At 48.5% G+C, this 13191-nt stretch overlaps 1 protein-coding gene across 1 annotated transcript in view; it reads left to right on the top strand.

The window, feature by feature from the left end:
• LOC139262239 (serine/threonine-protein kinase PAK 4-like) overlaps positions 1–13191 on the top strand; it is a 159599-nt gene that overhangs the window by 27208 nt on the left and 119200 nt on the right. The window contains exon 3 of the mRNA XM_070877383.1: positions 8990–9430. Coding sequence (XP_070733484.1) covers positions 8990–9430 — 441 coding nt within the window. The remainder of the gene's footprint in view (positions 1–8989; positions 9431–13191) is intronic.

Raw genomic sequence — 13191 nt, 5'->3', positions numbered from 1 at the left:
CTGAGGATAAGGGGTAAGCCATTTAGGACCGAGATGAGGAGAAACTTCTTCACCCAGAGAGTGGTGAACCTGTGGAATTCTCTACCACAGAAAGTAGTTGAGGCCAATTCACTTAATATATTCAAAAGGGAGTTAGATGAAGTCCTTACTACTCGGGGGATCAAGGGTTATGGCGAGAAAGCAGGAAGGGGGTACTGAAGTTTCATGTTCAGCCATGAACTCATTGAATGGCGGTGCAGGCTAGAAGGGCTGAATGGCCTGCTCCTGCACCTATTTTCTATGTTTCTATGTTTCTATACTGCGTGCAGTTTTAGTTTCCATATTTACGAAAGGATATACTTGCTTTGGAGGCAGTTCAGAGAAGGTTCACTAGGTTGATTCCGGGGATGAGGGGGTTAGAAACATAGAAACATAGAAAATAGGTGCAGGAGTAGGACATTCGGCCCTTCGAGCCTGCACCACCATTCAATATGATCATGGCTGATCATGCAACTTCAGTACCCTATTCCTGCTTTCTCTCCATACCCCTTGATCCCTTTAGCCGTAAGGGCCACATCTAACTCCCTTTTGAATATATCTAACAAACTGGCCTCAACAACTTTCTGTAGTAGAGAATTCCACATGCTCACAACTCTCTGAGTTTCTCCTCATCTCGGTCGTAAATGGCTTACCCCTTATCCTTAGACTGTGACCCCTGGTTCTGGACTTCCCCAACATCGGTAACATTCTTCCTGCATCTAACCTGTCTAAACCCGTCAGAATTTTTTATGTTTCTATGAGATCCCCTCTCATTCTTCTAAATTCCATTGAATATAAGCCTAGTCGATCCAGTCTGTCTTCATATGTCAGTTCTGTCATCCCGGGAATCAGTCTGGTGAACGTTTGCTGCACTCCCTCAATAACAAGAATGTCCTTCCTCAGATTAGGAGACCAAAACTGTACACAATGTTCAAGACCTCCCTGCTCCTATACTCAAATCCTCTCGCTATAAAGGCCAACATGCCATTTGCCTTCTTCATCGCCTGCTGTATCTGTATGCCAACTTTCAATGACTGATGTACCATGACACCCAGGTCTCGTTGCACCTCCCCTTTTACTAATCTGTCATCATTCAGATAATAATCTGTCTTCCTGTTTTTAAAACCAAAGTGGATAACCTCACATTTATCTACATTATACCGCATCTGCCATGTATTTGTCCACTCACCTAATCTGTCCAAGTCACCCTGCAGCCTCTTAGCATCCTCCTCACAGCTCACACTGCCACCCAGCTTAGTGTCATCTGCAAACTTGGAGATATTACATTGAATTCCTTTGTCTAAACCATTAATGTATATTGTAAATAGCTGGGGTCCCAGCACTGAACCTTGACTTATGAGGAAAGGTTGAGTAGGTTAGGCCTCTACTCATTGGAATTCAGAAGAATGAGAGGTGATCTGATTGAAAAGTATAAGATTATGAGGGGGCTTGACAAGGTGGATGCAGAGAGGCTGTTTCCACTGATGGGGGAGACTAGAACTAGAGGGCATGATCTTAGAATAAGGGGCTGCCCATTTAAAATAGAATGGGAAGAAATTTCTTCTCTCAGAGGGTTGTAAATCTGTGGAATTCGCTGCCTCAGAGAGCTGTGGAAGCTGGGACATTGAATAAATTTAAGACAGAAATAGACAGTTTCTTAAACGATAAGGAGATAAGAGGTTATGGGGAGTGGGCAGGGAATTGGAGCTGAGTCCATGATCAGATCAGCCATGATCGTATTAAATGGCGGAGCAGGCTCGAGGGGTCGTATGGCCGACTCCTGTTCCTATTTCTTATGTTCTTATGTTCGAATCCAGCATACTAGCGATCCAGCATATAGTGGATTCAGTATACTAGTGATCCACCATATAGTGGATCCAGTATACTAGCAATCCAGTATACTAGTGACCCAGTATACTCATCATAGGCAGTCCCTCAGAATCGAGGAAGATTTGCTTCCACTCTTAGAATGAATCCTTAGGTGACTGAACAGTCCAATACGAGAACCACAGTCCCTGTCACAGGTGGGACAGACAGTCGTTGAGGGTAAGAGTGGGTGGGACAGGTTTGCCGCATGCTCTTTCCGCTGCCTGCGGTTGTTTTCTGCATGTTCTCGGCGATGAGACTCGAGGTGCTCAGCGCCCTCCTGGATGCACTTCCTCCACTTAGGGCGGTCTTTGGCCAGGGACTCCCAGGTGTCAGTGGGGATGTTGCACTTTATCAGGGAGGCTTTGAGGGTATCCTTGTAACGTTTCCTCTGCCCACCTAGGGCTCGTTTGCCGTGGACAAGTTACGAGTAGAGTACTTGCTTTGGGAGTCTCGTGTCGGGCATGCGAACAATGTGGCCTGCCCAGCGGAGCTGATCAAGTGTGGTCAGTGCTTCAATGCGGGGAATGTTGGCCTGGTCAAGGATGCTAATGTTGGTGCGTCTGTCCTCCCAGGGGATTTGTAGGATCTTGCGGAGACATCATTAGTGGTATTTCTCCAGCGACTTGAGGTGTTTACTGTACATGGTCCACGTTTCTGAGCCATACAGGAGGGCATGTATTACTACAGTCCTGTAGATCATGAGCTTGGTGACAGTTTTGAAGGCCTGGTCTTCGAATACTCTTTTCCTCAGACGGCTGAAGGCTGCATTGGCACACTGGAGGCGGTGTTGAATCTCATTGTCAATGTCTGCTCTTATTGATAAGAGGCTCCCGAGGTATGGGAAATGGTATACTAGCGATCCAGTATAGTTGCAGATCCAGTATACTAGTGATCCAGTATATAGCAAATTCAGTATATAGCAAATCCAGTATATTACTAGATCCAATATAATAGCAGATCCAGTTTACTAGCAGATCCAGTACACTAGGATTCCAGTATATCACGGCTCTAATATACTAGTGATCCAGTATATCGTGGATCCAATATACTAGCAATCCAGCACACTAATGATACGGTATACTAGTGATATAATATATCAGCAGATCCGGTATATTAGTGATTCAGTATAAAGTGGATGCAGAATACTCGTGCTCCAGTATACTAGCAAACCAGTATAAAGTGGATCCAGTATATAGTGGATCCAGTATACTAGCGATCCAGTATACTAGAGGATTCAGTATACCAGCAGATCAAGTATACTAGCAATCCAGTATACCAGCAGATCCTCTTCCTTTCTTAGGCACTCGCGGAGTCGAGGATGACTTGCTTCCACACTAATATGAGTTCTCAGGTGGCTGATGAGACCAATGCGGGATCTACAGTCTCTGTCACTAATGGGGCAGACGGTCCTCTGTAATTACAGATCCAGTAAACTAGAGATCCAATATACCTAAAGATCCAGTATGCCAGCAGATCCAGTATACCAATGATCCAGTATAAATGTGATCCTGCATAATTTGTGGATCCTGTATACAGTGATCCAGTATACTAGCAATCCAGTATATGGGAGATCCGGTATACTAGTGATCCAGTATACAAGTGATCATGTATACAGTGATCCAGTATAATAATAATCCAGTATGTAGGAGATCCAGTATACTAGCAATCCAGTATATTAGAGATCCAGTATACTAGAGATCCAGTCGACTAGCAATGCAGTATATCAGCAGATCCAGTTTACTATTGGTCTAGTATACCAGCAGATCCACTATATAGCAGATCTATGATACCAGCAGATTCAGTATATAGCAGATCCAGTATATTAGTGCACCCAGTACACTAGTGATCCAGTATACTAGTGATCGAGTATAATAGTGATCGAGTATTGTAGCGATCCAGTACATTAGCAATCCAGTACATAGTGGATGCAGTATACGCACGGTCCAGTATATGGTGTATCCAATATACCAGAGATCTAGTATATTCATGATCAAGTATACCAATGATCCTGTATATTTGCAATCCAATAAACTAGTGATCTAGTATATAGCAGAAACAGCATACTAGTGATCCATTATATCAACAATCCACTATATCAGCAGATCCAGTATATGAGCGATCCAATATATTAGAGATCCAGTATACTAGAGATCCAGTCTACTAGCAATGCAGTATATCAGCAGATCCAGTTTACTATCAGTCTAGTATACCAGCAGATTCACTATATAGCAAATCTATGATACCAGCAGATTCAGTATATAGCAGATCCAGTATATTAGTGTACCCAGTATACTAGTGATCCAGTATAATAGTGATCGAGTATAATAGTGATCGAGTATTGTAGCGATCCAGTACATTAGCGATCCAGTACATAGTGGATGCAGTATACTCACGGTCCAGTATATGGTGTATCCAGTATACCAGAGATCTAGTATACTCATGATCCAGTATACCAATGATCCTGTATATTTGCAATCCAATAAACTAGTGATCTAGTATATAGCAGATACAGCATACTAGCGATCCATTATACCAACAATCTACTATATAAGCAGATCCAGTATACGAGCGATCCAGTATATAGTGGATACAATATACTAGCGATCCAGTATACTAGCATTCCAGTATATAGCAGACCCAGTATATTAGCAGATCCAGTATACTAGTGATCCAGTACATAGCAGATCCAGTATACTAGTGATCCAGTATATTAGCAGATCAGGTATACTAGCGATCCAGTATACTAGTGATCCAGTATATAGCATATCCAGTATACTAGTGGATCCAATATACTAGCGATCCAGTATACTAGTGGCCAGTATAGTCGTGATCCAGTATATAGCAGATCCAGTATACTAGCAATCTAGTACACTAGCAATCCAGTACATAGCAGATCCAGTATATAGCAATCCAATTTACTAGTGATCTAGTATACCATAGTTCCAGTATTTAGCATATCCAGTATACTAGTGGATCCAGTATACTAGTGATCTAGTATACTAGCTATTCAGTACACTCGCAGATCCCGTATACTAGTGATCCAGTATACTAGAGTGTTATCTTTATAGAGCTCACTAACAGGCACACACACAAGATGTCTCATATAAAAACTGTCATCATGTGACTTTGCCACATGACCCTTTATTGTTAATACATCAGTAGTTGCATCACATCAATAGTCCACTAGGTGGAGCTCCTCTGTTACATTACTCCCTCCTTATTGAAGAAGTAATCATAACAAAATAATCATTATAGATAACTTGCATGGTATACACAACAAAAGATATGGACGCATGTTTCCATATTTACAAATCAAACTTAACCACTGGTTTTCTGTTTCGAAGAGGATACCTTCACTCTTGAACAGAACTTCCCAAACTTGTTGTAGGACTTAGACTCATTCTAGGCTGAGCCTGAGGAGAGTTTCTCTACAAGGGCTGACCTTGATCTACATTTGGACTCTCTACAACTTCAGACTGTTTGTCTGCCTGACTCAGACCCAGACAAATTCTGATTTTCTCTTTTATGGTGATGGTTCTTCAATTTAACCTTCTGATTCAATTTCACACTTCTCTCTCTTACTCTACGTCTATCATGATTCTCTTTCTGTCTTTATTGTTTCTCTTCTACTGACTGTGCCAAGTTTGGTTTTAACAACGAGAACCGGTTCGTGGCTGTCGTTTGAGAAACAACTCTGCTGGTGTTCTACCAGTAGTTGTATGAGGAGTATTACGATAAGTAATTTGAAAATTTGCTAGTTTATGAACCAACGACAACTGCCATTTCCTCGGATTTGGATCCAACATTTGCTTGATGAAGGCATGTTTTACAATTTGTACTGTGTACTCTGCTGCACCATTTGAAGCAGGGTGTTATGGTGGAACTTTGGTATGTTTCACACTATTTCTGCTCATGAACTGTGCAAATTCTTCTGAACAAAATTGCGGGCCATTATCAGACACAATTTCTTCTGGGAGGTCATATGAAGAAAACAATCTTCGCAAATTGTCTAGTGTTTTACTTGTTATTTTCCATATTGGAACCACCTCGACCCACTTTGAATGACTATCAATCACAATGAACAATTGTTGTCCTTCTAGCTCAGCAAAATCTACATGTAACCTTTGCCACACCCTGGGAGGCCATCTCCATGGCTGTAATGGTACTGACAGTGGTTTCTTGCTTACTGATTGACATGTTGTACACTGACTAACGATGTACTCTATATCTTTATCTAAACCTGGCCACCATAAGTAACTGCGTGCAAAACTTTTGGTCAAGCATATTCCCAGGTGCTGGTCATGAAGATCTCCTAATAATTTGAACAAGAAGGTTCACGTGTTTGATTCCTGAGATGAAGGGTTTGACTTATGAAGATAGGTTGAGTAGGTTGGGCCTATACTCATTGGAGTTCAGAAGAATGAGAGGTGATCTTATTGAAACATATAAGATAATGAAGGGGCTTGACAAGATGGATGCAGAGAGGACACTTCCACTCAGGGGAAACTAAAACTAGGGGACATAGTCTTAGAATAAGGGGCCGCCTATTTAAAACTGAGATGAGGAGAAATTTCTTCTCTCAGAGGGTTGTAAATCTTTGGAATTCTCTGCCCCAGAGAGCTGTGGAGGCTGGGTCATTGAATATATTTAAGTTGGAGATGGACAGATTTTTGAGCGATTAGGGAATAAAGGGTTATGGAGAGCGGGCAGGGAAGTGGAGCTGAGTCCACGATCAGATCAGCCATGATCTTATTAAATGGTGGAGCAGGCTCGAGGGGCCAAATGTCCTACTCCTGCTCCTATTTTTTATGTTCTTATGGACCTGAACTTATTTGGAATAACTAATCTTGCACCCCACAATCTTTATCCATGGATAATTCATTCCTATGAACGAAGTATGGATGAATATCTTTCTCTGATACCTGATTTGTTCATCCATTTGTGACGTAATCATACACCTTTGACATAACTGGGTCACGTTTGGTTGCTCGACCAATCTCTTCAGCTGTGACTGTCAGCTCATCAGTGTACGAAAAATAAAACACTTCTTCCCTATTGGGTGTAACTTGTGATGGGGATGGCAACCTGGACATAGCATCTGCATTATTGTGGTTAGCATAATTTAGACCTACCTCAGATAATGTTCTCAGTTTCTAGTCTTTTGAGCTCTTGCTCAACTTTCTCCTTGAGTGCATATGGTACGGGCGTGACTTGCAGTAAACTGGTCTTGTGTCCTTCTGTACCCTGACACTCGCCTTGAAGTCTTGGATCGGACTGCTTATTTCACAGAACACCTTTGGATACTGCTTGATGACACCATCTTTCGATGCAAAGTTCATTTCCACACAAAAAATCTCATTCAAATCCAGCTTCACTGACCCCTACCGATTAAGGCAGGCTTGTCCCCTGCCACTACAATGAGAGGCAAGCTCTAAAACTGATCCTTGCATTTCACTGGTATGGTGATACGTCCTACAACATGGATTTGCTCTCCTGAATTGCCTAGCTCTATTTTCGATTTCTTCAGTCAAAAATCGCTGAATTTGTCGAGATATTTTGATTCCAGTACTACGCTCATGGATGCACCAGTGTCGATTTCCTGGGTATCCTGGTTCCTGCAGCGTCTATTGGGATGATGATACTTTGCGAATCACTGTTAGATAACCTCGTGCTCCTGATGATGAGTATCTTCAAAAGATGCCCAGTTTTCTTGCAGCAGACACACTCTGGTTGGAGATTTGGATAGGGTACAGTGTGTGTGAGAGGGTGGGAGTTGGATGGGGTACACTGTGTGAGAAGGTGGGGAGTTGGATGGGGTACACTGTGTGAGAGGGTGGGGAGTTGGATGGGGTACAGTGTGTGAGAGGTGAGGAGTTGGATGGGGTACAGTGTGTGTGAGGGTGGGGAGTTTGATGGGGCAGTGTTGGATAGCTTGCATTCCGCGTCACCCCCAGCACCCCCTCCCCTTCCCCCGGCACCTTCGCGTGCAAGCGAGGAAATGCAACACCTGCCCTTTTACCTCCTCCCTTCCCACTATCCAGGGCCCCAAAGACCCCTTCCGGATGAAACAGCGATTGACTTGTACTTACTGTACTGTATTTACTGCTCACGATGTGGTCTCCTCTATATTGGGGAGACCAAGTGTAGATTGGGTGACCGCTTTGCGGAGCACTCCGTTCAGTCCGTAAGTGTGACCCTGAGCTTCCTGTCGCCTGTCACTTTAATTCCCTGCTCCACTCTGGTCACCTGTCACTTTAATTCCCTGCTCCACTCCCACTCTGACCTCTCCGTCCTCGGCCTCCTACACTGTTCCAACGAAGCTCAATGCAAGCTCCAGGAACAGCACCTCATCTTTCATTTAGGCACTTTACAGCCTTCTGGCCTCAACATCGAGTTCAACAATTTCAGAGAATAACCTCTGGCCATCTTTGGCTCCCTTTGTGTTCCCGCCCCTGCTGCCCCCACCCCTGCCATCTTTGTTTTTTTTCTTTTTTTTCTCTTTGTCTATAATGGCAGCTGGTCATTACTCGGCCATTCACACCCTATCCACATTAACCTGTTTCTAACTTCTGCCATTACCATCTCAATTTGGCCCACTATCCCTTTTGTCTCTCCAATCTCTCCTGCCTTCCACCCTATCACAGACCTTCCCTTTTGTTCTTTCTTCCCCTCCCCCTTTCAGTGCTCATTAAAAATCTGTTCTTTTCGAATATTCACCAGTTCTGACGAAGGGTCATCGACCTGAAACGTTAACTCTGTTTCTCTCCACAGATGCTGCCTGACCCGCTGAGATTTCAAGCATTTGTTGTTTTTATTTCAGATTCCAGTATCCACGGTATTTCGCTTATGTTAGTGTTGGATAGCTACCGGGCGCCAACACTGACATAATCACCCACCAGCCCCTGGTGAATGAGGTGCCCTCTGCTGAGCCCACGAACTGCCCGAGGGCTGGCTCTGAGGGGCAGCGGCAGGAGCAATGGTGGGACTAACACCGGGGGGGCAGAAGGTGGGGGGGAGGGATGCGGTGGCAGGCCTGTCACTCAGTGAGAGTTGTTTGGTTTTGAAGACTCTCGCTGACCTGGTGTTTGGATCTTTTCCCAAGGTGAACAGGCGGAACGGCGGAATATTTCCGAGCAACGTTCGGAGCCCGAGACAAACTGCGACGAAGACAATCAAACAGACGGAGCCTGCCGCTGCCTCGGCAACGAGCCCGGACCCCCAACCGACGAGGGAGCCAGTCACCCGAGAGCAGGCCAGTCCGAGGGGGACACCCTGCCACAAACCCAGCCCAGCTCGGCTGCAGCAAGCACAGGCCAGTCCCGCTGCAGGAGCTTGCAGAGTGACCCACGAGCAATTCAAGGCGGTCTTGGCCACAGTGGTCGACCCCAGCGACCCCAGGAAGCAGCTGCAGTCCTTCAATAAAATCGGGGAGGGGTCCACGGGCATCGTGTGCATGGCAACAGAGCAAAACTCGGGCCGAATGGTTGCCGTCAAACGAATGGATCTGAGGACACAGCAACGACGGGAGCTTCTGTTCAACGAGGTAAAGCGCAGGGGTTCCTGAACCCCGGATACTGCATCAGTGTGTACCCCCACACGGCAGGTACAGAGCGGGCACGGTACCTCATCCAACTCCCCACCCCCTCACACACACTGTACCTCATCCAACTCCCCACCCCTCACACACACTGTACCCCATCCAACTCCCCACCTCCTCACACACACTGTACCCCATCCAACTCCCCACCTCCTCACACACACTGTACCCCATCCAACTCCCCACCTCCTCACACACACGGTACCTCATCCAACTCCCCACCCCCTCACACACGCTGTACCCCATCCAACTCCCCACCACCTCACACACACTGTACCTCATCCAACTCCCCACCCCTCACACACACTGTACCCCATCCAACTCCCCACCTCCTCACACACACTGTACCCCATCCAACTCCCCACCTCCTCACACACACTGTACCCCATCCAACTCCCCACCCCATCACACACACTGTACCCCATCCAACTCCCCACCTCCTCACACACACTGTACCACATCCAACTCCCCACCTCCTCACACACACTGTACCCCATCCAACTCCCCGCCTCCTCACACACACTGTACCCCATCCAACTCCCCACCCTCACACACACTGTACCCCATCCAACTCCCCACCCCCTCACACACACACTGTACCCCATCCAACTCCCCACCTCCTCACATACACTGTACCTCATCCAACTCCCCACCTCCTCACATACACACTGTACCCCATCCAACTCCTCACCTCCTCACACACACTGTACCCCATCCAACTCCCCACCTCCTCACACACACTGTACCCCATCCAACTCCCCACCTCCTCACACACACTGTACCACATCCAACTCCCCACCTCCTCACACACACACTGTACCCCATCCAACTCCCCACCTCCTCACACACACTGTACCACATCCAACTCCCCACCTCCTCACACACACACTGTACCCCATCCAACTCCCCGCCTCCTCACACACACTGTACCCCATCCAACTCCCCACCTCCTCACACACACTGTACCCCATCCAACTCCCCACCTCCTCACATACACACTGTACCCCATCCAACTCCCCTCCTCCTCACACACACTGTACCCCATCCAACTCCCCGCCCTTAAACACACTGTACCCCATCCAACTCCACACCTCCTCACACACACTGTACCCCATCCAACTCCCCACCCCCTCACACACACTGTACCCCATCCAACTCCCCACCCCCTCACACACACTGTACCCCATCCAACTCCCCACCCCCTCACACACACTGTACCTCATCCAACTCCCCACCCCCTCACACACACTGTACCCCATCCAACTCCCCACCCCCTCACACACACTGTACCTCATCCAACTCCCCACCCCCTCACACACACTGTACCTCATCCAACTCCCCACCTCCTCACACACACTGTACCCCATCCAACTCCCCACCTCCTCACACACACACTGTACCCCATCCAACTCCCCGCCCTTAAACACACTGTACCTCATCCAACTCCCCACCCCCTCACACACACTGTACCTCATCCAACTCCCCACCTCCTCACACACACTGTACCCCATCCAACTCCCCACCTCCTCACACACACTGTACCTCATCCAACTCCCCACCTCCTCACACACACTGTACCTCATCCAACTCCCCACCTCCTCACACACACTGTACCCCATCCAACTCCCCACCCCCTCACACACACTGTACCTCATCCAACTCCCCACCTCCTCACACACACTTTACCTCATCCAACTCCCACCCCCTCACACACACTGTACCTCATCTAACTCCCCACCTCCTCACACACACTGTACCCCATCCAACTCCCCACCTCCTCACACACACACTGTACCCCATCCAACTCCCCACCCCCTCACACACACTGTACCCCATCCAACTCCCCACCTCCTCACACACACTGTACCTCATCCAACTCCCCACCCCCTCACACACACTGTACCCCATCCAACTCCCCACCCCCTCACACACACTGTACCCCATCCAACTCCCCACCTCCTCACACACACTGTACCCCATCCAACTCCCCACCCCCTCACACACACTGTACCCTATCCAACTCCCCACCTCCTCACACACATTGTACCCCATCCAACTCCCCACCCCCTCACACACACTGTACCCCATCCAACTCCCCACCCCCTCACACACACTGTACCCCATCCAACTCCCCACCACCTCACACACACTGTACCCCATCCAACACCCCACCCCCTCACACACACACTGTACCCCATCCAACCCCCCACCCCCTCACACACACACTGTACCCCATCCAACTCCCCACCCCCTCACACACACTGTACCTCATCCAACTCCCCACCCCTCACACACACTGTACCCCATCCAACCCCCCACCCCCTCACACACACACTGTACCTCATCCAACTCCCCACCTCCTCACACGCACACTGTACCCCATCCAACTCCCCACCTCCTCACACACACTGTACCCCATCCAACTCCCCACCTCCTCACACACACTGTACCCCATCCAACTCCCCACCTCCTCACACACACTGTACCCCATCCAACTCCCCACCTCCTCACACACACCGTACCCCATCCAACTCCCCACCCCCTCACACACACTGTACCCCATCCAACTCCCCACCCCCTCACACACACTGTACCCCATCCAACTCCCCACCCCCTCACACACACCGTACCCCATCCAACTCCCCACCTCCTCACACACACTGTACCCCATCCAACTCCCCACCTCCTCACACACACTGTACCCCATCCAACTCCCCACCCCCTCACACACACTGTACCCCATCCAACTCCCCACCTCCTCACACACACTGTACCCCATCCAACTCCCCACCCTCACACACACTGTACCTCATCCAACTCCCCACCTCCTCACACACACTGTACCCCATCCAACTCCCCACCCTCACACACACTGTACCTCATCCAACTCCCCACCTCCTCACACACACTGTACCCCATCCAACTCCCCACCTCCTCACACACACTGTACCCCATCCAACTCCCCACCCTCACACACACTGTACCTCATCCAACTCCCCACCTCCTCACACACACTGTACCTCATCCAACTCCCCACCCCCTCACACACACTGTACCCCATCCAACTCCCCACCCCCTCACACACACTGTACCCCATCCAACTCCCCACCTCCTCACACACACTGTACCCCATCCAACTCCCCACCCCCTCACACACACTGTACCCCATCCAACTCCCCACCTCCTCACACACACCGTACCCCATCCAACTCCCCATCTCCTCACACACACTGTACCCCATCCAACTCCACCTCCTCACACACACGGTACCCCATCCAACTCCCCACCTCCTCACACACACTGTACCCCATCCAACTCCCCACCTCCTCACACACACTGTACCCCATCCAACTCCCCACCTCCTCACACACACTGTACCTCATCCAACTCCCCAACCCCTCACACACACTGTACCCCATCCAACTCCCCACCTCCTCACACACACTGTACCCCATCCAACTCCCCACCTCCTCACACACACTGTACCCCATCCAACTCCCCACCTCCTCACACACACTGTACCCCATCCAACTCCCCACCTCCTCACACACACTGTACGTCATCCAACTCCCCACCCCCTCACACACACTGTACCCCATCCAACTCCCCACCTCCTCACACACACTGTACCCCATCCAACTCCCCACCCCCTCACACACACTGTACCCCATCCAACTCCCCACCCCCTCACACACACAGTACCTCAT

Source organism: Pristiophorus japonicus, chromosome 4, assembly GCF_044704955.1.
Source record: "Pristiophorus japonicus isolate sPriJap1 chromosome 4, sPriJap1.hap1, whole genome shotgun sequence".
NCBI classification, from domain to species: domain Eukaryota; kingdom Metazoa; phylum Chordata; class Chondrichthyes; family Pristiophoridae; genus Pristiophorus; species Pristiophorus japonicus.
Note: the sequence above shows the minus strand (reverse complement) of the source record. Positions and strands in the feature narration are given on the sequence as shown.